The following is a 27549-nucleotide window of genomic DNA, read 5'->3' as shown; positions in this document are numbered from 1 at the left end:
AGAGTACTTAGAGTGCAAGTTTAGTGAGATACCTCAGGAGGTTGGCGCGGAAGTTAGGCTTGGTGACCAGGCCATCCAAAAGAAAAATAGTTTCAAGTACCTTGGGTCTATCATGCAAGGTAGCGGGGAGATTGACGAGGATGTCACACATCGTATTGGGGCAGGGTGGATGAAATGAAGGCTCGCTTCTGGTGTGCTATGTGACAAGAAGGTGCCACCACAACTTAAGGGCAAGTTCTACAAAGTGGTGGTTAGACTGGCTATGTTATATGGGGCAGAGTGTTGGCCAGTTAAGGTCTCTCAAGTTCAAAAGATGAAAGTAGACGAGATGAGAATGTTGAGATGGATGTGTGGGCGTACCAGGAGTGGCAGGATTAGAAATGAGGCTATTCAGGACAAGGTAGGAGTGGCCTCGGTGGAAGACAAGATGCGGGAAATGCGACTGAGATGGTTTGGGCATGTGAAGAGGAGAGACATAGATGCCCCAGTGCGGAGGTGTGAGAGGTTGACCATGGATGGTTTTAGAAGAGGTGGGGATATGCCGAAGAAATATTGGGGAGAGGTGATTAGACAGGACATGGCGCAGTTACAGCTTAACGAGTACATGACCTTAGATATGAGGGTATGGAGGACCCATATTAGGGTAGAAGACTAGTACACATTCTCGTTATTCTTTTGTATTAGTAGGCACATTAGCGCAGTATAATTTCTTGTGCTCTGACTTCTGTTATTATCTTTCTATTACTTTCTGTACTTTAATTACTCTATTTTATCTGTGACGCTTTCATTATTTGCGTTATTCGTTATTTGCTTTCCCATATTGCTTTGAACTTCCTAGCCTTATTTGACCTCTTTTTATACTTCTTTTGAGCCGAGGGTCTCTCGGAAACAGCCGTCCTACCTTGATAGGAGTAAGGTCTGCGTACACTTTATCCTCCCCAAACCCCACGTTGTGGGATTTCACTGGGCTGTTGTTGTTGTTGTATTTTGATAAGATCTCATGAGTTAATTTATGCTAGATATCAACAAATTTTAATGAGTTGAAATGAATTTATCTAATAAATGGGCATGTCAATAATCAAACTTGAGCGATTTATGATTTTATGAGCTAATTTTATCACCTCTAAATATTAGAACTAAGGTCTAAATAGCTACTAAATATAGAAAATAGTAAAAAAAATTAAAACTGACTAAAAATAAAAGTAACACAACAAATTAAGAGGAACGAAGTAATTCAAATATGATATAACTTAATAACTAGTAAACTGTTAACTTGACATTCGATAAGCGTGATTATTTCTTACTTAATACCACTCCTAACATTTAGTATTTCAATATTCACATCTTAAATTAGAGGTAAACACATTTAATTTAAAACAAAATATTAGTTAGAACATTTTTTTGAGAAAATTTTGCCACTTTTTCCTTTCGTACTGACTATTATGTCACTGAGTAGGGGTGTATACTATTATTCAATTTTTCACTGTGTGATTTTGAAAAATGTCATCCAATTCGAATAAAAAATAATTTAATTTCGTTCGATTTTTGTCTTAATGGTTTGAATTATTCCGATAACTCTGGTATATTACATAAGATAATATAAATTTGATATAGTCAAATTATGTTTGAATGACGTACACAACATAATATATTTATTTATATAAAAATACGTTCCTCACAAAATATTAGTTGATTTTTTTTATCCTTTAAAGTATAAATTTTACACTGAACAAAATTATCGTAAATTATTTTTCTAATATTTAAAACTTCAAAATTAAATAAATTTTTTTCTTATTAATTTTTTCTTTATTTGAAATAAGTAGAAATAGTTAATATTTAAGAAGTTAATATCTATTAAGTTTTTGCCTTTTTGATTTATTAGCAGAAGTCAGAACTATATACAATTCCTTTCATGTTCTGTTCCTAATATTAGAACTCTTTTTTAGATTTTTTACCAGTTTAATGCATGTTTTTTTTCTGGACGCAAATTCAAGATTTAAGGTTCTATGTGTTTTTAAAACGATCCCAAGTTAATATATAATAATAATTGAGTTTATAGACAATATATATGATCTGGACAAAAACTACTAAGGTTCAAACTAATTCAAATTTATATTGAATAATTAAGCTCACTTATGAAAAATAAAATATTTTTCATTTTCAAAATTTTAACTCAAGGTTGCTGATTATAAATAGAAATATTACAACAATCCAATACGCCATACACTTTTTGGAGATAAAATATATATATATATATATATATATATATATATATATATATATATATTTTACTTTTTTTTTAATAGCTCTCACCTTTTTGTTCCATCGTGATTCGAATCCACAGCTTTATTATTGAGCAACTCCACTTACCTACAAAGATAATCTGATTGCTTTAAATGATTTGAGGCAATTCTATGATACTTGCGTGAAAATCCAGTGAAGCCCACTAATATTACTTTTATTAAAGTTGTCCCTCTACCAGTCTTCACAATATCAAGACAACTTGTTAATTCCGGATTGTGTTGAGTTAGATAAAATAGATTCAATTTTCTCTTTATTTATTTTTAATTAGAAAATTTGAATTTAAATTTTGAGTATAAAAAAAATCTATTAGCAAGCACTTTTTTTTAAAATAGATTTTACGCAACGTAAATCTAAATCAGTCGGAATATCAATCACATGAATATCGGAAGACATCAAATGGGAAATCAGAAAAAAAAAATGACACCTTGTTAAATGGCATATGTAATCATTGAAATTAACCCTATGAAATAATTGCCTATCCAGGCTACATTTAATTGCTTTAGTTCCAAGCTTAGTGACTAGTGTTTTTAACTCACAAAAGTAATCAATACTAGAGTTGAATATATATATATATATATATAGATTGTTAAAATTCAAACTTACTTCAACAAAGTTAAAATTGGCAAGATTAAAAGTAGGAGGAATTCAATTTGGAGAAGTAAACTAAAGATGGAGGAACGCTTCCAACATAGATATGAAACTATTTTTTTTATACTTTAAGTATTATATATTATCCGTATAAATAATTTTTACACTATTAGATCATTTTCATCAATTGTAATATAGGCAACATTTTTTTTTTCAGTAATAAAGAATGTGATGGAGTGATAATTACTCTTTCATCTTTAGTCAGAGTCTCGATATGTCAGTTATTATAAATGTCATAAAAATTCTATTCATGAATTATAAACATTATTGAAATTAACAAAAAACAAAACTTGGCAGTGCACACAACCTCAAATAAAAGAGCACTTAAAATTACAACAAACAATAATACATCCAGTGTAATTTCACTAACAAAATGACAAAATTTAAAATTAATTCTTAAAAACTTCTAAGGAGGTCCTTTCAATTATCAAAAGCGTCAAGGATTTCTTGTGACCAAGTAATGTTTTTAATGGATAAGCTAGGACCTTGTGATTTTTTTTTTGATTTTTCATTCAGTATCCAATATTTGCATTAGAGTCCTGATTAAATTTGAATCGTGTACTGCAGGATCCATTTTGGGGGTGGTGCTCCCAACATAATTTTCTCCATATTCAGAGCTTGAGCATGATATCTCTGATTAAGAATGAAACAGTCCCCCCACTACACCACAATCCGTGTTTGTAGGACCTTATGAGTTGTGACATAACTATATCCTTCCTAATTTATTGCAACACCGAAAATAATTAAAAATCAAACGTACCTATACCTAAAGTATTTCACACTAAAATTGCTGAATCTCAAATAATAATTCAACTTTTTTGTTGCTTCTATAAATACTTATATCATTTAGTACCATCAAAGAACAAGTCTCTTGTATCCTCTCCAAATTTAAAATGACTAATTTTTCTTCAAGAAATCAGTTGATCTTATTAATTATTTGTATTATAACTATAGTTGTAATTCCAAAATTGATGTTGGCACAAAATTGTGGATGTAGAATAGGACTGTGCTGCAGTAGATGGGGTTATTGTGGCAGTGGGAATTCTTATTGTGGACAGGGCTGTCAAGGAGGGCCTTGTTATACTTCTTCGACGAAAAATTACAATCATCATCATCATAATAATAGAGTTTCTGATATTGTTAGTGAATCATTCTTCAATGGAATTGCAAATCAAGCTTCTTCAAAATCATGTGAAGGCAAAGGATTTTACACAAGATCTGTGTTTCTTGAAGCTTTAAAGTATTATCCTAAATTTGCAACTGTTGGTTCTTCTTCTGATGATAATAAGCGCGAAATTGCTGCTTTCTTTGCTCATGTCACGCATGAGACTGGACGTAAGTCATTTTCCTTACAACTTATCATATGCTTTAATTTTAGTATCTTGATCGAAAACGAAGTTTTTTCTTGGATCTGTCTTGTTATGCCATTTAATTATGTTCATTTTTATATGACGTTGTTTGATTGAGCAAAATTTTAAAATAAAAGAAAGAAATTTTGGTACATAGCCAAGAAACTTTTAGGATTATTAGAACATGTTATTAAGCGCAAAATTGTAACTTTAAAGTTTAAAAGAGTTTTCAAATATAAGAATGTGTTATTTTTGTTAGAATAGATTTAAAAGAAAAGAGTGTCATATAAATGACACGTGTAGAGTAATACTCCCTTTGTTCTATATAAATGATGCGTGGATAACTAATATGAAACGTATCTAAGGGAGTACATACAAGACTTTAACTACTATACTTTGACAATATAAAATGATTTTGTAGCTAAAAAGAATTATAATAAAATAATTTTGTACTGTTTGGTCACTATAGAAAATACTATGGAAGACAATCTAGAGACATGAAATGTTAATTTGTTTTAGTCCAAATGAAATGACTATTTTGATCATGGACAATATGATAACAAACACTATAGTTTCTTTTTTCACTTAATGCAGAAATGTGTTACATAAATGAGATAAATGGTTCATCTAGGGACTATTGTGATAGGACAAACTCAGAGTATCCTTGTGTCTACGGCAAGAGTTATTATGGTCGAGGACCGATCCAACTATCATGGAATTTCAACTATGGACCCGCTGGAAAAGCCATCGGGTTCGATGGCCTAAACGACCCTGATATCGTGGCTAGAGATAGTCTTATAGCATTCAAAACTGGCTTGTGGTACTGGATGAACACTTGCCATCCTCTCTTAGCTTCTGGCCAAGGTTTCGGGGCAACGATTCGAGCTATTAATGGTCCTCTTGAGTGTAATGGTGGCAATCCTGAGCCTGTTGCTAGAAGGGTTCAATATTATGTTGAGTATTGCCAGCAACTTGGTGTAGACACTGGGGAAAATCTCACTTGTTAGAAGAATTATTGAAAAAGGTTATGTAATAAGTAGTCAGAAAATGGAGATTTAGTTGTTTTAATATTCCTATATAAGAAATATAATTAGTAATGTAATGGAAAGTGTTATTTCATTTATATATATGAATGAAGAAATTATATGTACCAAATTATAAATAGTACTATTGAAGTGTAGATCTATTACATAATTTGATTTGTCTTAGGCGTGTAGATCTATTACATAATTTGATTTGTCTTAGGCGTGTAGATCTATTACATAATTTGATTTGTCTTAGGCGTGTAGATCTATTACATAATTTGATTTGTCTTAGGCTACATAATACCTACAAAGAGTCATTGAAGAGTTAAAGAGTTAATTACCAACAATTATGGAGAATTGTTGTGGGTAAAGGTAAGGTCCGTGGGACAATTATTTTATTTTTTTGCATCCCTTGAGCAAGGAGTTTAATTTTTCACGTAAAAATTCTTTTATTAATTTACTTTTTTCACAATTTATCCTCAAAAAATTTGATTCTTTAAGGCAGTAGGTCGTGATTAAGGATCAGGTATTCAAGATATACAAACTCTCCTATTGCACATACAGGGTGAATAAATACCTAATCATTTGGGGTGTAAATAGACGTTAATGTTTTATTGGATAGATCAATATCATGTTTTGAATTAAATCTTAAATTCATGATATGTCAATCACGTAAAATTATTGGTTAATAAAGGTAGATCAAGGTTTAAGTTATTAAAACTATAGGGAAAACTACACAAAATGCATCCTTTAAACAAACTATTTACCACTTCATACCCCTTTCCTAGATAATTTCTTTATATACCCCTTCGGCCAAACTAATTACCCCTATACCCCTTTTAATTATTTTCAAATTCGCGCGCTGATGTCATGCTAACGTCAGCATCCATCCTACATAATACCAGTGTCATGTACCGATGAAGTATCATAGAGGATTAAGCTCAATCCTATATGATACCGATATGGTGTCCATATACCGACGGAGTATCACAAAGAATATATTTACTAATTAGTTTAATAAATAAGATTATGATTTTAATAATTTTCTCCTAATTATTTTATTTTTATTTCTTAAAAAAAGAGTTCAATACTATATGATACCGATAAGATATCAATATATTGTTATGGTATCATTGATGATTTTAAAAGTGTCTTATTAAGGATTTTCAATATCATTATAACATACGAATATATTATGATAGCATTATTCATGTAATATTGAATGACTTAGGAAAACCTCTATGATACCATCATAGTATATATGATACCATGCTATTATATATGATATTATGTGATGGCATCATTGATATTCACATACTGCGATGATATCGTACATGATTTGAGGAGTGTTACTGATTATATGATGATGATCCTTAATGATATCATGCCAGTATATGATGGTTTTATGGAGATATAGCTGAAGGATTGAAGTAGACATCAATGATACCATGACAATATATAGATATACTGTGGTGATAGCATTAAGGACTGAAGCAGTTTCAATGATACTATGTCAGTATATTGATATTACGATGGTATCTTGCTCGCGAATCTCATGCTTTGGGGGTATGAATTGTAAAGGAGTATTTGTTTGTAATTATTTTATTTTTATGGAGTATGGACTTAGTTTTTCCAAAATTATATGACTTAAATGAAACTCAATTACATTTAGATAACTTTGTTAGTTGACAAGACGAATCCAATTCATATTTTTCAAGCCCAAGATCCATTAGAATTACTTGGAGATAGGTTAAGGGCACTGGTACTGATCATACACGCTAAACTAAAATTGAGGTATGATATACATGTAATGAAGGGGATTTAGTAGAATCTAGTTAGTCCAAAAATTATATAGTAGAATGTGTAACTTTGGTTTCAAAATAAGGGATTCAAAAAGTGTGTTATTGTTTCATGCCCAAATTAAGATTTTTTTCAGCTTTTTTATTCTGGGATTTTAATATATTTAAGATGGTTAACAAATTTGCCGTTAAATTCTTAGTCAAAATCTGGAGTTGGATGAGGGTTCAATTCCACTTTATAATCCCCTTTTCCAATTTTTATTTATTTTATCTTACTTTATTTTTAAAAAAAAGGGAAGAAAGATCCCCAAACTTTGTCCTTTCACTTCAATTTTCAAGTTAGTGTTACAAATCCAAAAACCTTTCCATTTTTTTTCTTGCTTTAATCTATCAAAGTACCACTTACTTTATTTCGAAGTCAAAATCATCATAACTTGATGAACATGATAAAAGTTAAATTGTTATACGAAACAAAAAGTAAATTAAAAAAAGGATAATTATAGTAGATGGTTATTTGGCCATTTAATTATCAAAAAAATGATCATTCGGTGTATATTTGATATATATTTGGTGTATATTTTATGTATAGAATGTATCATAATGTAAATTCAGTGTATAGCTCATATATAAGTAATCTATATTGTATAGTCAGTGTATACTTTCTATGACTTTTGACGAGCTATATTGTATAGTCACTGTATATTTTCTATGATTTTTGGCTATTTTTTATGTAAATAAAACATGACTATATTTATTGTAAACTAATTAATTTATGATATATATTTGAAATCGTCCCTTAAAAAAATACACAAAAAAGTAGACAAATTAAATTCTCAATCACTATTAGAAATATTCTTTATTATTTTTCTATCTGAATTTTTTTCAATAGTACAATCAATTGTATATAATCAATCAAAGACTCCTAATTAATTATATTGTAAAATTTTTCTAATAGCTCCAGCCTGATTATTGCTATTAGCTACAGTACAAATGCAGACTCCATTATAGCAAAGAGGGGTTGCACTACCACAAAATTCAAAACAGTCCTCAGATACTTGACATGGTTCACCTATCAAGGTTGAACTTTCCACACTTTGCAAACCTACAAAAAAAAAAACTTTATCATATAGTATTATTGATAGATCACATCTTGAAAATAATCAAAATAGGATTTTGATATGCATTTTATTAAAAAATAATCCTTAAAATGGTTGTTGGAATAAATAGAAGAGGAATAAATACATATTGTGATGAGTAACATAAAAACCATGGAGATCAATGTGATGGATGCCTTTCTCATTGCCATGATAAAAAGTGTGCAACAAATTTATGATTCAATTTGTACAAAATGCCCATCCCCTTTCTTGCTTTATATAGATTTTTGAATCATTTCAATTTAAGATTATTGCAATCTGAAATAAGTAGGAAAAGATTGTCAAGATTTAATTACAATAAGTAGAACACAATCACTTTCCTAGTAGTGATACATAAAGATTTAATTACTGCTCCAAATATAATCAATAATATGTTGTCTCACCAAAAGAAATTAAAGAAAAGGAAAGAAAAATTAAAAGATGTGTAGGCTAATTTTCTTCTATTTAAAATGAAATGATTTATTAGTCAAAATTCAAAATCAAACCAAGTTAATTGATTTTTAAATTATTAAAATCAAATCAAATATAATATACATTTATCAATGGAAAAATTATTTGAGTGAACACTTTTTAATAAATAATTACTGATTTTAGCGATACTTTTTATTTATTACCATCTATAGCAGTACATAGCAATACTATGATAAATTTATCATGTATTAAAAGTGAATTATGCATGCAATATAAATGTATTATAAGTGTTTTAAAATATATTATGCATGTTTGGTAAGAAATTGACACAATGTATTATAAGTGTAATAAAGTTTGGGATAAATGTATTGTCCATAATAAAACTTGTATTAAATGTGCTTTATAAATTATTTCGATAATATGTATTAAAATTGTATTATAAGTTTTCTGTGAAAAAAATTATTGCTATAAATGATAAATATTTTTTTAATATAATATATCTATGTAAATTTTCCTTTATCAATTTGGTTGTTATCGATTTTGATTAATAGAATTTTTCTTTATCAATTTAATTGTTATCGATTTTGATTCGTTTATTAATTATACACGGAAATAAAAGAAATAATTATTAAGATATTCTATATAATACTATTAAGTATGAAACCTAGACACATAAAATGAATCCAGATACATTCTAATACATAACTATAAATATTTTCGTGACTTTCAAGGGTATGAATATCAATTTTACTAGAAAATCTTTCATTTTTCCAATGTAGATAATATTCATTAATTAGAATAATTATGACTCTAGTTATGACCACCAAATAATGACGACTAGATTGCTCTTTTTCCAATAGTAATAGTCTTTTAAAATGGTCAATAAATTTGTTGTTAAATTCTTCGTCAAAATTTGAATGGTAAATATATATTACGAACTTTTACCTTGTTGGATGAGGATTCCATTTCAGCCTTGTAATTTCCTACTCCATTGTTTTATTTATTTAAAACAACTCAAAAAAAAATGATGAAAAACAAGTTTTTGATAAATATTGGAGGTCAATAACCTTCATAAAGATTTGAAACCGGAGAATAATTCTTTCTCCAGTTTTAAAATTAGTATTACAAATCCAATATCACTTGCTATATTTCAAGTCAAAAATATCATAACTTGATGAACAGGATATATAAGAAGTTAAATTCGAAACAAAAAAAAATAGACGAAAAAGTAGACAAAAATTAAATTCTCAATACTATTGAAAATCTTTATTATTTCTAACATCTGAATTTTTTTAATAATACAATCATTTTTGTGTATAATCAGAGATTCTAATTAATTATGTTGTAAAAATTTTCTAATAGCTCCAGCCTGAGTATTGCTATTAGCCTCACAAAATACAATGTCCATTATAGCAAAGAGGGGTCGCACTACCACAAAATTCAGAACATTCCTTTAGATGTTTTGCATGGTTCACTCTGCAAACCTTAAAAAAAAAAAAAAAAAAAAAAAAAAAAAAAAAAAAAAAAAAAAAACATTATCATATAGTATTATTGATAGATCACATGTTGAAAATATATAATCAAAATAGGATTTGATTAAACAAATCCTTGAAATCAAAGGTTTTTAGGAATAATATTGTGAAAAGGAATTTATATTTCAGAATCCCAAATATGAAGTCGACTTTGTATTACTGATTTAATATATACAATTCAATTATGACTTTGACCATACTAACATATATGAAACTTTATGATTTCAATTTAAATGAGAAAATAAAAGAGTGGTAAATACATATTGTGATAAAAACTATGGAAAACAATGTGATGGATGCCTTCCTCATTGCCATGATAAAAAGTGTGCAACAAATTTGTGATGAGATGTAGTTTAATTTGGACAAATGCTTATCCCCCTATCTTGCTTTATATATATATATATATATTTGGATCACTTCAATTTAAGATTGTTGCAGTGTGAAATGAATTTGAAAAGATTATCAAGTAATTTATTTATTATATTAGGACAACACAACCACTTTCCTAGTAGTGATACATAAAGATTTAGTTACCATTCTAAATATAATCTTACCAAAAGAAAGAAAAGGAAAGAAAATAAGATGTGTAGGCTAAATGAATTTTCTTCTATTTAAAATGAGATGATTTATGTGATGGTGAATATCTCTTTTGGACAAAATAGAGTGTGTATTTTGTGATTGTAATTTTAAAAACTTCTAAAAATATTTTGACTTTTTTCTGGCAATAATAGTGTAATGCTCATAACTATTACGATCCAAATTTTGCACTTACGTCATGATAGATAAGGTGTTTATGGGTCGATCTGGATGGATTATCAGTTAAAACCAACATCAAACCAATTTAATCAATTTTAAATTATTAAAATTAAATATAATATACATTATTAAATTAAATATGACCACTCTAAATAACGACGACTATATTGCTTTTTTTCCATATAGCAATAGCCTTAAGGTTTTAATCCTTTTTTCGATAGGAACAGTCTTTTTTGTTTTCATAAATAAATAAAAATAAATTTTGATGAAAAACTATATAAGATATTTAAAATTATTCATAAAACTATACATTATGTATATATAATTATAAAAATATGTATATAATTTATTGGCTCCATCCAGTTATTTTTTGAAGAAAATCAATAAACCAAAACCAAACCAAATATTATCGATTCTATAAAATGTAAAGTCAAATCAAATAAAAATTAATTTATTTTTGTTTTTGGTTTAAGTCGATTTTTGTCCAAACCGTGAACACCCCTAATGATCGGCACCCATGAGCATCTATATTGATTATGCTAAATGTCATTCTCTGTGTCTCAATTTATGAGATGTCATCATTTAATTGATACAAAGTTTAAGAAAAAAAAAACTTTTAAAAGTTGTGGTCTAAAATAAGCTATATATATTTGAGTGACTATAAATATTATTTAAAGTCAAATTATTTCTAATATGAAATTGTGACAGTGTTTGTTGAAACATAAAAAAAATGTACAACATAATTTGAAACGAACGAAATACTAAATTACACAATAAAGCTAAATATAAAATATAAGATGTTCTTGAAATATAATAACATGATAAGGTACAAAATTCAAATGTGAACCAAAATATCACTATGACATGAAGCAAAAGAATAAATACATTGATATGAGTTGCAATTCAAAACAAAATAATAGAGGGAAAGCTAGGATTAGGGGTGAAAAATATTTTATACATAAATTCAATAATACTGTGAATTATCTCTACAATCTCCCACAATTTTCAAGACTTCACAATATATATTAGCATCTTTATTTATAATAATGCAAAATTATATATATTTAACTATCAAAAGATTAAATAATTTTAATTATTTAATATTTAAATTTTAATATAATATTTAAATATGTATTCACGAACGTCTCAATAAAAATAAACATAAAAGAGAGGGATCACAATTGTAATTTTCCCATTTGCGTATGTCACTCCAGAGGAGTCTCGACTCTGCTTCACAAGGGAAACAACTGAAACCCCTCTTCCTAAATACATTGATTTTCTATCAAAATTTCTTCAAGAACCTGTAAGTATTCATACAATTCAATCTTGTTTGTTTTAGATTTGGGATACCATTACAATCTCTAAATTTATTGAAAATTTGATAGCTCGATTGATCTTGGTACAAGGATTTCTTGAATCTTAGTTATATTGGATCTGAATAAGATTGCAATGAAGAAATTCTGAAGTTGGGTTTACTGATTTGGGTCTTTATGTGATTTGGCGTTCAATAAACTAGTCCTAAGTGCAAGATTCTTGATTTTCTGATTTGGGGTTTTCTGTATCTATTTCAAGATTCAATTTTTATGAGGATTCATGTTGAATTTGGTTAATTGCATAACCCCCAGAAGGTAAAAAGAGGAGGAAGTTGTGTTCTTGTAAGCATTTTGTGAGTTGCTGAGGGAGTAACAGGTTTCTTCACATGGGGAAACCATTGTTTTATGAGATATTGGAGAAGCCAGCAACAAGTTGTGCAATTGGAATATGTAGTGCAATTTGGTTTTATATTCAGAAGTCAAATATTGGTTATTCACATGTTGGTTTGAGCTATGAATCTGCTTTGGAAGGTCATTATTGGAGGATAATAACATCAGCATTTTCACATATTAGTGTGCTTCATCTTGTTTTCAATATGAGTGCACTTTGGAGTCTTGGAGTTGTTGAACAGTTGGGACATTTAGGTCTTGGTGTACAGTATTATCTTCATTATACACTGGTTTTGGTTGTTCTTTCTGGCATGCTTGTCTTCGGAATGTACCATATCTTGATTCAGCGATTTAAGCTAGAGTATTTTCGGAGAGTTACTGCTGTTGGATATTCTTGTGTGGTGTTTGGGTGGATGACAATTCTTTCAGTCAAGCAACCATCGTCAAAGTTGAATCTTTTTGGTTTTCTTTCACTTCCCATCAGCTTTGCGCCATTTGAGTCGCTCATATTCACTTCTATTATTGTTCCTCAAGCTAGTTTTATTGGACATTTATCGGGAATTATTGTTGGTTATGCTGTTGGTTGGGGTCTGATACATGGGATGAACAATTACTGGGCAGTTACGATGCTGGGATGGACTGTGCTTGTGTTTGTTTTCAGTTTGAAAAAGTCTGGTACATTTGATTTGAACTTTCTTGAGATTGAACCTGTCACGGATCCGTCTTTGCCGTCTGTTCGTTTTTTCGCAGCTGGAAATGGTAGAAGTTTACAGATGAGTACATTACCAGATGTTGGTGCCGATCTTGTATAGCTTTTGGAAGGATTTCGTTGCTTATTCCGGGATCACAACGTAATTCTAGTATTGGCATTTTGCTGGATGACTTGTTGATATGTTACCTCCAAAACCATCATTTACCCATGATATGTTCATTGGTTCTTGAAACACCCGTTGGTTTAGTGAACCAACTGTTTAGGTAACCACTGTCATTTATAAGTGTGGTGCGCAAAGTTGTCATTACATTTTATAGATGAACCATGATGTATTCCACTTAACACTGAATTGTTGTGATTAGATGCTTTAGCCATTGTGTCCGATCTATGCATTATAAATGATTTAGCAGTATGACATTTGCAAATCTCAAAAGAATTTCTGTCCTGTTGTTTAGGCTACGTACTGAACAATTACATTTACTGTTGCCAATTTCTGTTCCATTATAATGCTTATTTTATGTCAAAAGTAAATTCATGGATTTTGTTTATACTGTCAAAGCTTCAATCTTAATTACTTATCTTCCTCTTTCCCTCCTCTATCTGGTGCTCCTGTGCTTGTACCACTGCCCCACCCTACTACCCTCCAATGAAAGAAACAGGAAACAAAGAAAACATGGGGACCTTCACTACCTAGTCAAGAAAAAGAGAGTCCTGTCAAGTATGAAGATAGCCTTCAAAGGGAAAAAGGCACTGCTTTAACTGTCTAATTTTTTGTTTATGAATGAAATTTGGGGCGCGATCGCCTTCTGGTATCTTGAACTATTTCTTACATATTTGCCTTGTACTAGCTAGTTTTGGGTCAGGGTACTATCCTTGTACCTTCATTGAGTGAACAAGTTGGAACTGTTTTTGTTAGATCTTTTGGAAGGTCATATTTTGCTATATCTTTGAAAGATTGAGCAGGTAGCATCCCTTTACCTTCATTGAGCAGAACAAGGTGGAACTGCTTTTCTTAGATCTTTTGAAAGGTCATAGTTTTGCAACCTTTGACCATAATTTGAACAAGTTAGAATTGTGTCGTAGACAAAAGCCTGCTACTCAAGTGGAGAAGGTAGAGAAGCGGGCTCATTATCCATTGAGTTTGCCCACTAGATGCCGGAGGATTTTCGATTATCATAAAAAAAAAAAAAAAATTGAACTAGTTGGAACTGCGTTTTGAATCATGTAAATTTCAGCTTGCCCTCATGGGAGCGACTATTTAAGAGTCTTTTATTTCTCTCTTTGTTTTTGTTTTTCTTCTCAGTGTGTTCGGTATGGAGGAAAATATTTTCTAGAATTTTTTCTCCAATTTTCTCATGAATCCTTGATCGAAATTTCTGAAAAACACTTTTTTAGGAAAATAAGTTCCTTAAAATTGAAAATGTTACCAGTTCAAAATAAAAAGTTCCTTAAAATTGAGGATAATGACTTTTCTAATGGAAGCAAGAGAAACAAGTTCCACAATATTCCATATTGATCGTGTGCTCTCACCCTCCAACACACCTCATCTTCATCCCCACCACCTCACGCTCGTATCTCCTACCCTCACCTCCATATTAACTATTAACTTCTGCAAAGATCTGAAAATGGATATGCTGATGTTAGTTAATTTGCACAAACATATGCATAAGTTTCATTAATTTCTCTTTGGCAAGTGGCAATACAACAACAATATGTCGAGTGGAATCCCACAAGTGGGGCTTAGGGAGAGTAGAGTATATGTAGATCTTACTACTATCTCATGGAAGTAGAGAGGCTATTTTCGAAAGACTTTTGGCTTAAGTGCAACAAATTCAAGTAAAAGAAGAAGAAAATAGTGAAGCAGTCATAACAACTAATAAGGAAAGCATTGCGGAGCCTACAAGAAAGGAACGATAGCAACAACAAAATAATGTGATAATCAAAACACAATAAACAATATATGATGATAGATATCAAAAGAAAAAACAACAAGAAATACATACGACTAGTACTAACGAAAGACTCAAACATGCCTAAATCTTCGAACAACAAGATAACACTTCACTACCTACTAACCTTCTACCCTAATACATGACTTCCACACCTTCCTATCTAAGTCATCTCTTGGGTAATATGAAGTTGCATCATGTCCTGTCTGGTCACAATACAATACCACTCAAATTAATATCTATTATTAACAATAATATACCCAGTGTAGTCCCATAAATGGAGTATGGGGAGGATAGTGTACGCAACCTTACCCCTAGAGAAGTTGTTGTTGATAGACATTCAACTAAAATTAATATCTAGCATTTGAAGAAACATCTAAAAATTAAAATGCAATAACTTCATAATCGAGATTCACAGCATCTTAATATGGAATCACAATTAGTTTTGCAACAAATATCCCACCTGCAATCTGACAAAATATTTCCTTAAACAAATTGGTGTTGCTGAAGAGAAAAAGAATTGAAAAGAAACGACGTGTAATCAGTCAACCCCCTTCAAATTAGTAACCTATTGTTACCAAGCAATTGTATAAAAAAATAAAAATCAATATCAAGAATACAATTGAATGGGCAACTAGCTTTTTTCCAAAAAGCAAAGAGAAAATGGCATAGGCTAATAGTGAAGAATGCTACTGGAGTTCCATGTCGTTAAATCGCCCCCAGAGACGTATACCTATGTTTGTAGTACGTAATTTCTACAGCTATAAATAGTGGTGAACGTAGCCATCAAAAGCAACAATATGAGACACCACCAATAGAATTCCCCGAGCCTGGAGCCATTGAACGTTTCAGGAAATGCATCATATTTACAGTGTGGATATCTACAAAGTTCAAATGAATACGAGATGTATCAGTTTATTATGCCATAAGAATATGTCCAATCTGTAGATACGAAAACTCAATTTCAGAATACAGAGGAAACTGAGATATATGGATTCATTAAAGCTATTAGAAAACAGTAACTAATTATTTTTTTAAGAAAAAAATATCCTTAATGCATATAACTTGAGTAACATTTCATCTGAAATGTCCAATGAAGAATATGAAGAGAGAGAACCGTTTAATGAAGAATACGAAGAGAGCAAGGGACATATTGCATGGAAATTAACGATGTTGTCTTCATTGAAAAGAGGATGTGAATCGAGAGCAAACTCTAATCTTGATGTACAAGAAATTGAAAAACAAAAACAGCACGCTAGCACCTACATACGACCTACATGTTTTTGTTTAAACAATGAGTAAATACAAATGTTTCTGAGAAATGTAATACATCTTTATCTGAAAAATAAAATTGTGAAAGATTTAGCAAATTATTACAATTCCCGTGGATTTTATTTGTAGACTATTGGACGAGAGACTTGATACATGAAGGATATCTAACATTGAAATAGGTAGAAATGCCACGTAGATAGGCTTGGCTATTAAACTCATTGGGAGTCATTTGCAAACATGAGATGAGACAGTTACTACAACCATTGGCACTATACATGAGGGAAGCATCTCAAATGAATTAAAGCATTTTGTGGACCGGTAAATAGAAGAGAGAAGGATGATAAGGTATGTAAATTCTACTCTGGATGCATAGCTGGTCAGATGAACCCATACAAGATGATTTAAAACCATGATGCAACGAGTTTGAGCTTTATAGACGACATGAACTCAAGAATCCAAACTTACAGTGGAAATTTTCTAAAAGCGCATTGGCTGGGTGGAAGGAAATCAGAGGAAATTCAGAACAAGGATAAAACAAGTAATAGTGTTGCTCAAAGCAATCATAACTACCATTCAAGACACTTTTAATTAACAGGAGCAAAATTCTCAGGAAGAGGAAAAACTGGGAGCCTTCAATTCTACGGAATTAAACCAAAATTGTAATCCTCTTGTGCTTTATTTTTAGTAACCCTGGCAAGGATGTAACATCAGCACCACCACAAAAAAAGAGCTTCAGCCCCTAAGTAGACTAATTTTTGTGCTAACAAATTGGATCAAAGAAGGATTTGCCGAACTTTTACTAGTTGCCATGCTTAGCAATATAAAAATGGACATCATCTTACCATGGTAAGATACCAAGATTTTGTACAACCAACAACAACAAAAAAATCCAGTGTAGTTCCATAAGCGGGGTCTCGAGAGAGTAGAATATATGTAGACCTTGCTCCAACCTCGAGGAGGTAAAGAGACTATTTTCGAAAGACTCTCGGCTTGAGTAACAAACATCAGAGCAGCAAAAAAAAATACAGGAGTAATGAGGACATAGAAATTAATAGGAAAAACTTACCATAGCATTCAAAAGAGGAGCAATAACAATAACCAATTAATGTGATAACTGAAGCATAGTAAATAACATGGAGTAACAAAAGTCGTAAGACATGCAACTACGAGAAAAATGCTACTACTACCAGTATAAACTGGGAAGCAGGTACAGTGCACCAACCTACCAGCAAGCCTATCCTGCTAGGAAATGAGGATCGCTCAACTACCTATTAATCTTCTATCCTAATCCGCAACCTCCATAACCTCCTATCTAAGGTCATGTCCTTAGAAAGTTGTGTCCTGCTTTAGCTTTCTGAGGACACTATGACTACATCATCGTCAAGGGTTGGTTGACCAACCCTTATTTTTTCTGCAAGTCATTTCAAGGCTTTCAAACGCATCCAAGAAATTGGTATCCAATTGAAAGATACAAAGCATAGATTCGCGTCACCTACTTGCTGAAGGCAAAAGTGGAATGTCCAATCATGAATTCTATGACGTTTTTAAGACCTCAATAATCAGCCAACCACTTTTTAGTTCATAATGAATGAAACACCAAAATCAAAATAGGTCAAGGGCGTGTCGGAATGGTCGGTAGTTTCCTAGTCTCATCCAAGAGTTTAATCTCCTTACTCCTTACTGCTCTTTTAAAGAAAAAAAGAAGGGGGTCAATTTAGGCTCCTTCCCTTGCACAACATAGTCGCGCCAGCAAGTATGAGCCCTCTATCTCATGCATCTAACCAGTTTGTGTGGTTCATCAGTTCCACCGAAAACTCTCATTTGTTGAAGCAAAGCATAGTGTGCTTTAGGCGCTGAGCGAGAAAGGTATCTTCTTTCCTTTCGAATCACTCATTCATCTGAAACTTAACATTTTTTTCTTATTGATTCCTGGGGTGGTGGCATTCTTAAATGTAGTCTATCTAAACCGAATTAGCACTTCTCAGATCAGGCTAGGCCTCTCCAGCTGAGTTGGGTACCGAGGCCCAAGATGCGCAAGTGATTGGCACATGGGGGAATGGTTGCTCGGGTTTCTCGGCCTGGTATCCTGTAGCTCACATTCATGATATCTACATTATACTTTGCCTCGGAGGCCCTGTCGAAGTACGCCTATCCAGAGTGCTTCTTTCACGACATCAAGTTCTTAAGAAGAGCCGTACGAGATAGCTCACGTACAGTTCAGGAGCCGAGCCCCTGCGCAGGGGCTTAGGTCAACACTTATATAATAGTCAGCTATCAATTGGTGGCGGGAAAGATGGTGATGAATTGCGATTGGTCTAAAACTTCGACTAGCGACTTATTGCGGGTGCCAAAAATACCCATACAGACTAAGACCATATTCACACAACGAAAAAAGGTTGAGCGGAAGGGGGCAATCAGCTGGATGCTTCTTTGCCATGCGCTTTGCTTTGCTTTGTTTTTTAGAAGAAAGAGACCAAATGAGAGCGAAGTGATAGAAAGGATAGTCCCTTGCGCAAACTACTACTAGTAGAAAATGGTGAGACCATTGGTGAAAGGAGGACCAAGGAAGATCCTATCCTAAAGGAGGAGTAGAAGGAGTCAGTTTTCTTTGAAGATCGAGGAGCATTTTATTTGTTATCATGGATGACTGTTTACGGAGGGACCGTTTCGTTTTTGTAGGTTGGTCCGGACATGACTTAGATAGAAGGTTATGGAGGTCGCGAATACCACCTTTAGTGTATAAAGTAAAATAAACCATGAACTCAGAAGTTTAACCATGAAACAGGGTTTTGCAATTTTTGGATCAAACAAAGATGAGTCAAACTTCTGTAGTTGTCATGCTTAGCAGTGTAAAAGATACTTATTTTACCATGGTAAGTATTTATATAAAGTAAAAAATGTAGTCAAACTTAAACAGGGAAAAAGTAAAACTAACAGAAGGGAAATTCCAGTTTCTTTCATCAGGTCATGTATTTGATGAAGTGCTCTTAAAGTGTAAGGTCGCTTACCATTTTTTGGTCCCTTCTTCAGAGAAACCATTATCAACATCCCCCTTTACATGTGAGGGACTGGAGCTGGAGCTACCATCTTGAGTATCTGTCTGAACAAGGTGGGAGAAACTGTGCCCAAATGACTTCCATATCCTTGAAGGGAAAGAAGGAAGTACCTCTCCAATGTTCCCATCAGATGGCATTTCAACTAGCATTGCTGAAGTGGTCTGTAGTTCTGAAAATCTTACTGCTCCTAAAATCTGTTCTGGAAGTTCTGATTGGGTTTGACTCTCAATTAGGAAAGCTAAATCAACAGTAAGAGTTGATATATAATTATATGCGAGATGAACAATTGCATTTGCTATCACTGAAGATCCTATATCAATATCTACTTCTATGAAGTCATCTGCTATACAGTACTTGCAAGTCAGCGCACGGCCAATTACGCATATAGCTTGCTCCCCCACTGCCTTTCTTAGAATCCAAGGTCCTTTAACAATATTTGCAATCAATTTTAGCCTTCTAGTTCTAAATGCATCATCTCCTTTCAAGAACTGCTCCATCAAAGATCCTTCAGGGGAGGGTTCGAGACCCACAAAATATGCAACAGCACTGAAATTTTCCTTACTAGGAACTTGCAAGTTGAAAGCCCAAATAAAGGGCTTGCAACCACTTGGAGTTTCATCTTGAAGAGCCCCCCTGATACGGTGTTTTGGATTATTCAGAATATCAGAAATCTTTTTAGGACCTTTTATCCAGTCAAAACCAAGAGGTTTCAGAAGAAATTCACCACCGGGAACTTTAACCTTTGTTGAAAAGTATTCTGGACCTCTCACCATGAAACTATTCCCTGGTGGAGAAGCCCACCCATTTGAGCAATTATCTGGGTCCAGAAGGGGAATGGCACCTTCTGATTTCACCCTCTTTATCCATTCTGGTTCGTTATCTCCATCAAGATTGGCCATGTGCAATGAAAACAATCTGCATGACACCAATTTAGATTATGATCAAAGGAATATATTACCAGATGTTGTTTCTGAAATAAATTAGAACTGATATACCAAAAACATTAGTTCAAAGTTGCTAGAATGTAAAACTATTGCAGATTAGCTCCCCTCAAACTTACCAGTTCTCAATAATAAATTCAAAAGGGTTGAAAATATTAACAGATAAGTGCTACTATTAGGAACAAAAAAATGTAAAAACAACGGTCCATGCCAAAACTGTGACAAAAATAGATGATCACAATGTGCATGTTTCACTCATGCACTTATTTGACATGTTCCGCTGCATCATCAAGATGTTGTCTAGCCATAAAGCCTCAACTTATGAGACAGCCAGTGATTCTACGCTATTTACCAACCATAATAGTATATTTTCTTTAAGTTGATCAATAAATATAGTAACATACCATAATAGTATCTAAAGTCCCTTTAAATTCATAGGCTAACATACATCTGATGAAATTACTATTTCTTTCCAGAACCAAGTAGTGTCCTCCTTTAACTTCTTTATCATCATGGATACTATATCTGAGTCAGCTCTATCTAGTTTTTACTAGTAAGTTAATGCCTATTCTTTTTCATAACAGTCATGCTTTTAAAATCTGTTAAAATTTCTCTAGATTAGTCTTTCATTAAGTCATCCAATCTTTACCCCTCACATTCTTGATAAGAAAAGACGCTAGGAGGTTTCACTGTCAAACTGCAGTCAACATTTTCTTTAACATACTTAAGTTGCACTGGTAAAACACATGGACCTTGACTTCCCGAGACAGGAATGCAAGTTCAGAAAAAAAAGGCTGCCATATGACCTCAATATTTGTTACTATTTCAGTTGCATGCTATTTGCAGTCTAGGAGAATTGCAGTCTATTACAAGGTGTTTCTTTCCATGTCAAATTAGTTCAATACAAAAGGTGCTCTTCAAAGATGCAGCTGCTAAACTTTAATACTTGTATATGCACCCAATTATGTAGCCAGAATCGGACTCACTTATCTGACCGCAATTTCATTCCCTCCAGTGATATTGTGGTGGAAGTTGATTCTCTTTACTAACGGAAAATATAGGACCAAGTTTTCCGTAATTGAAAAATATTCATGTGGATTTAAATAAAAATAAAGCAAAAAAGCCACCTGCAATGCAAGCCTAAACTTTCCTAATACATCATTATCCATAATCTTACCACAAAAAAAATGGAATAACATGACCAAAACTCCAAAACTGTAACACTGATGGTATCGTCTTATCTGATCATAATCTGTAAGTTACTACTTTCTCAACTTAACTTGAAAAATCTAAGCCATTTATGAAACATGTGAACCTGAGATGAATTCGTTTTCCTAGGATGGGCGACTTTCTGGGAGTTGATCACACTGAATCCCTCATGTTGTCAGTTGTTTTTTGTTTATTACAAGAAAGAACGGGATTTCATTTTGAAACTTCATCCAACAGGAATCCAATTTACATCTTTCAGTACTATACTTCTCAGAATGGAACTAGTGAAATTTCAACAAGCACAACAATTGAGAGAGCTGGCGGTTGGGGCAGAGATTTAAGGATATTACAGAAACTTCCCCTTGAAAATATCAGCGTTACATTATTCAGCGGTCATATTGTTTAAACATATCTGTGTACAATATCAGTATCTATATCCATTGTAAGATTATTCCCTTGAAAAGTAAAAGTTAACTCAAATCTCAAAAATGCAAATAGATTACTTGGGTAAAGGAAATAAGAGAGATTGCATAGTATAGTTAAAGCTATAACATAAGGTGTGTTCAGTACCGAGGAGTCAAAATTTTTGGAAAACATTTTTCACTAGGAAAACAAGTTCCTTAAAAATGAGGAAAATGACTTCCCTAATAGAAATAGGGAAAATAAGTCCCACCCCTCCAACACACCTCATCTTCACCTCACCCCTAAGCCCTCATCTCCACCACTGGAGACACAGGCAGAATTTGAAATTTATGTGTTCGGAATTCTAGTTCTTTAAAGTTATTGGGTTCTAAATTAATAATTTGAACGTATTGAATAAATTTCTTAAGACAAATATAGGATTTAAACCAAAGCTACTACGTTCGTCCGAATTCATAAGCTACACATTGGCTCCGCCACCACCCACTTCCCCTACCCTACCTCCCATAGTATTTAGATAGATTATATACAAATGCTTTTAAGATAATATTTTTTGCTGGAAAACATTTTTCCTTGGTTCTGAGTTCCATTTAATTAGTAAAATTAGTTGGATCATAACACTCAATTTTCCAAGAAATACCCACTACATGTAGCATTTAGGAGAGCACATAAACCTATTACATGCCCCTTTTGTCAAATTGTAGGATTAAATTTTGCAAAAAATGTAAAACCCCACTTCTCCTGTTATGTTTCCCAATTATATTAAAATACCCACAATCCAACAAACGATTTTTGTACAAATAATACAGAGCTAAAAGAAAAGAAAAAAACTAATTTTACAAGAAGTATAAGTTGATGAAATTGAGAAGAAAAAAAAACAGCATACCTTTAACGTCTTTGATCAGGTCTTGTGATCGTGAAAATGGAATTGTCAATATGGAAGGAGAAAACACGGAATAAAGTTGTTCTGTTAATGGGAATTAAAAAAAATATTTTTTGAATCTTCATAGAAAAGAATTCAAGATTATATTTCTATTGCAAATATATTAACTTGAATAATATTATTATTTTATTGAAAAAAGTCAAAAACATATTTAAACTACGTAAAATTGAATTAAAATATCTTTTATTCATTATTTGGTTCAAAAATATTTCTGCTCGCCATAATTTTGTTAAAAAATGTCCATGTCATTAATATTCTAATCCAAAAATGCATCTATTATTACTTTTGGATCAAAAATATTTTTAAAAAAAGTATTTTAAACACTATCTTAATGAAATATTATTTTTTAAAGAACCCTCTTATTATTTTTCTTTTAAAATCTCTTTAATTAAGATTATTTTCTTTCGTAATCTCCTTTTATCACTTAAAATAGAAAAAAGGCATTAAATGGGAAAGTGGAGATAAAAAAAATTAATGCATGGTACGGTAATTGAATTAATCAAGGAAAACCGCTGAAAAACATAATTTATAAACCTAGATATTCAGAGATAGGAACAAGAAATATGGATCTTGGATTTCAGTATGGAAACACACCATGCTTCAAATATCTATATGGAAGCACTTGCTTTGTTTCACGGATTAGAAAATAACTCTTCAAAGAAATCTATTATTTCTTGTAATAGAGATTGATTGCAATGAACTGATAAACATGATATTAACAACTTTGAATTTCACTGAGTTGTTATTGTTGTTGTAGATATCTATAATCTAAAGTTGAAGGGACATCAATAAAGCATATATATCGAGAAATTAATGAAGTTGCGGATCAATTAGCCAATAATAAATGTGAACTAGATACTTTTGAAATTTTGATTTTGTACCCACCCCCCACTCCCAATCCTCCATCTTTAGTATTTATGCTTTGAAAAGAGACGGAATGGGTGTTATGCTGCCTAGGCTAGTCTTCTTATGTAATGACTTTTGAATATGTTGAATGAATATATTCCTCGAAAAAAGTCCAAAATGTTGTTAAATTATGTGAAATTGAACAAAATGCCCTCAATTAATAATTTAGTCCAAAAACACACTACCGTCAATGGTTTGGTCCCAAAATGACCTTGGCCGTCAATACTTTTTAATTTGTCTACAACACTACTCTTTGAACTGTTCAAATATAAATTCCCTTTGAGGTTTCCACACTTGTTTGATGCTTTCTTGTTGAAATATTATAATTTTAACACCCTTTTATTTAAAATATATGCATTTTAGATTTTGCCATTCACTTCCTCAGAAGAGTTAGCCTAACAGCAGTCTTGATGACGAGAGGATATGGAGTGAAAATCACTCCAAACTTAAAAAATTAAAATCATAGAACCCCTTAACTTTTTTTGTTAGATAAAATGCACGGATTCTCAAAGGAATTTGAGGTCTTAGCAGCTGGACAGGAGCTTGACGGAGAAGCTCGAGTTATTCAGCTATGGTGAATGGAAAGATTGAAGATGAAGAAATAGAATTCAATAGGGAATGTGGTTGTATATTCAATTCCCATCCAATCTGTAATGATACAATGCTTTCTAATAGAGTTGAGAAAGAATCTAAATTGTTAACTGCTTCTAACTAATTCTGTTACATTGGGTACTGTGCTCTGTTCTAACTAACTAACTCCCTGTAACTAACTAATTAACTTCACTTGCTCCTCTTGGCCAAGAGTTGATGCTTAACCATCTCTACAAAAACAGACCTCAAGTGTATAACATGATCTTCCATAGTTCTACTGTAAATCAGAATATCATCAAAGAAAACAAGTACATGTTTCCTGAGATATTTATGAAATACAAAATTCATCAGACGCTGGAAGGTAGCTGGGGCATTTGAAAGGCCAAAAGGCACCACCAAGTATTCAAAATGCCCTAAATGAGTTCTGAAAGCAGTCTTGGGCACACTCTCTAATGCCATTCTCAATTGGTGACATCCAGACCTCAGGTCTATCTTGGAAAATATCTTGGATCCTCCCAATTCATCTAATAGATCCTCAACAATAGGAATGGAAAACTTGTGTTTTTCACAGTAAACTTATTCAAATCTCTGTAGTCTACATACAGTCTCCATGAACCATCCTTTTTCCCTACCAATACAAGTGGAGATGTAAAAGGACTGCAACTAGGCTGAATGATCCCTTGATCTAGCATTTGTCGAACTAACCCTTCAATGATATCCTTTTTAACTGAAGGATATCTTTAAGGTCTCTTGTTCATAGGTTCAGTCCCATCTTGCAACACAATTCTGTGATCAAATACACCTTTTGAAGCTGGTAAACTAACAGGTTCTTCAAATAGTTTGTTAAACTCAGATAACAATGCCAAAAGACTAGGATTACTTTCACTATCCTTCTCCTTAATTGGGTCGTGTGCTGCCTTAACTTCCTCACTTCCTACTGGCATTACTTGAATCATGCAGAGTTGATATTGATTACCTGAATGTCTTGCTAACTTTCCAGGACCAGCAGTTAGTACCTAGTTGCCAGCTCCCCTGAGTAAATGTTTCCTTCCCTTGTACCAAAATGCTTCCTAAAATTCATCTTGATATCCCCCAGAGTTAGTAACCATTGAATCTCCAGCACTACTCCACAACTCCCAAGTGGTAACAAGAAGAAATCAGCTGAAAATTCAGCTCTCTGCAGTAACCAAGTAATAATAGTCATTTTGTCCACTTTCATGTTGCCATTTGCTGCAACAACCAATTGAGGTGGAGTAGACTTGATCTCACATCGTAGTTGACTAACCAACTCAGGATCAATGAAGTTGTGAGAGCTCCCAGTGTCTATCAATATGTTTAACCCCTTCTTGGAGTGATAACCAGTCACTTTCAAGGTTCTGTAACCTAATGATCCATTTAGTGCATGCATAGAGATTTTCATATGTTCTACAGGTTGGACCAATTCCAATTGATTACTGTCCTCTTCATGAAACTGTATGTCTGGTTCCTCCCTTACAACTTCCATCTCTGATATGTCTTTTGTCTCTTCTATCTCCAACAGATACAACTATTTGGACAGGCTGTCTAACTGCAGCTAGGTAAGCTTCTTGTAATCTTACATTTCTGTAAACTTGAGCCAAAGTGGTGGGATTGGTCACCTTCACAGCAATATTCAGCTCATTCCTCATCCAGATAGCATTTTCTTGTGACAAATTCACTCTTGTCAAGTTCCTTTCAAACACAGTTTGGCATTCCTTCACATTCCCAGTCTGTTTAACCTTCTTGATCTCTTCCATAGGGTCATCAAAGTCAATCCCAAACCTTTCCACCATAGCCAAAACATATTCACTCCAAGTAGCAGGTTGTAGGAATTGTTTGTATGTACCTCATAAAAGTCAAGTGCCATTGAATAGCTTCACCCTCTAACTGTAGAGCAGCTACTCCCACCTTCTCCTCTGCTGGAACTCCTTCCATAGAAAAGAATTGATCAATTTTAAACAACCATGACCTGAGATCTTCCCCATTAAACCTTAAGAACTCCATTCTTGACCATCGATTGAAATTTGAATGGTGAGAGTGGAAGTTGTTTTTCCTTTCTTGATCCTCTGATTACTCCCTTCGCACAGGATCACCCTCCCTTTCCAATGGTGATTTTTCCCTCCTAATTTCCCCAGCTGTAACTTGATTCCTCAAGTCCACCACAGCTTGATCTAATCTTTTCAGAGAAGAAACCTTCCCAGCCAAAGTACCTACTTCTGTGAGCAGTTGCTGCATCATATCACGCAATTCATTTGAATCTGGTGCTTCATTACTTGGATCGAGTACCTTTTTGCCATCGTTGCTAAGTTTACAAGCTATGATACCACTGTTAGCTAAAATGTAGGGATTTTCAAAGGAATCCGAGGTCTTACCAGTTGGACAGGAGCTTGACGGAGAAGCTCGAGTTATTCAGCTATGGTAATGGAAAGATTGAAGATGAAGAAACAGAATTAAATAGGGAATGTAGTTGTATATTCAATTCCTTTCCAATCTATAATGATACAATGCTCTTTAATAGAGTTTAGAAAGAATCTAAATTGATAACTGCTTCTAACTAATTTTGTTACATCAGGTACTGTGCTCTGTTCTAGCTAACTCCCTATAACTAACTAACTAACTTCTGGAAGCTAACTAATAACTGGACATTTCGTGTATCATTTTTTCTAAAATCATAACAAATTTAGAAGAGACAATTATAAGATGGAACCAACCAGTATTATGTACAGCGATAGCCGATTACAATATCAACTAAGTTCACGCTCAAATATTTAGTGAACAGATATACATGCCTAAGCAAAAGCTATTGAGTTCCTAAACCCATAGTTTAGGCTCTGGATCCGCCACTGGTAGG

General features: G+C 32.6%; 3 protein-coding genes across 3 annotated transcripts; 2 read left to right on the top strand and 1 right to left on the bottom strand.

Moving 5' to 3' along the window:
- The first annotated feature begins 3813 nt into the window (after positions 1-3813).
- On the top strand, positions 3814-5465 carry LOC129899498 (endochitinase PR4-like). The gene is made up of 2 exons (XM_055974489.1): positions 3814-4287; positions 4896-5465. The coding sequence occupies exons 1-2, from the start codon at positions 3846-3848 to the stop codon at positions 5306-5308; spliced, it is 855 nt and encodes a 284-aa protein (XP_055830464.1). The 5' UTR covers positions 3814-3845; the 3' UTR covers positions 5309-5465.
- A 6689-nt stretch (positions 5466-12154) lies between these two features.
- Positions 12155-13932, top strand: LOC129901373 (RHOMBOID-like protein 13). Its single transcript, XM_055976525.1, has 2 exons — positions 12155-12281; positions 12551-13932. The coding sequence occupies exon 2, from the start codon at positions 12678-12680 to the stop codon at positions 13491-13493; it is 816 nt and encodes a 271-aa protein (XP_055832500.1). The 5' UTR covers positions 12155-12281; positions 12551-12677; the 3' UTR covers positions 13494-13932.
- A 1810-nt stretch (positions 13933-15742) lies between these two features.
- Positions 15743-23231, bottom strand: LOC129901657 (protein ENHANCED DISEASE RESISTANCE 2-like). The gene is made up of 3 exons (XM_055976903.1): positions 23127-23231; positions 19623-20585; positions 15743-16223 (listed from the first exon to the last, which is right to left on the bottom strand). Coding segments are annotated over exons 2-3 (948 nt in total). The 5' UTR covers positions 20570-20585; positions 23127-23231; the 3' UTR covers positions 15743-16222.
- Between the last annotated feature and the right edge of the window lie 4318 nt (positions 23232-27549).

This window comes from Solanum dulcamara, chromosome 8 (genome assembly GCF_947179165.1).
Source record: "Solanum dulcamara chromosome 8, daSolDulc1.2, whole genome shotgun sequence".
Taxonomy (NCBI): Eukaryota; Viridiplantae; Streptophyta; class Magnoliopsida; order Solanales; family Solanaceae; genus Solanum; species Solanum dulcamara.
Note: the sequence above shows the minus strand (reverse complement) of the source record. Positions and strands in the feature narration are given on the sequence as shown.

Excerpts from the sequence above, each read along its gene's own strand:
- LOC129899498 (XM_055974489.1), top strand. The coding sequence starts at position 3,846 with ATGACTAATTTTTCTTCAAGAAATCAGTTGATCTTATTAATTATTTGT. Across the intron at positions 4,288-4,895 it reads TGTCACGCATGAGACTGGAC|AAATGTGTTACATAAATGAG; the intron begins GTAAGTCATTTT and ends CACTTAATGCAG.
- LOC129901373 (XM_055976525.1), top strand. The coding sequence starts at position 12,678 with ATGGGGAAACCATTGTTTTATGAGATATTGGAGAAGCCAGCAACAAGT.
- LOC129901657 (XM_055976903.1), bottom strand. The coding sequence starts at position 20,569 with ATGGCCAATCTTGATGGAGATAACGAACCAGAATGGATAAAGAGGGTG.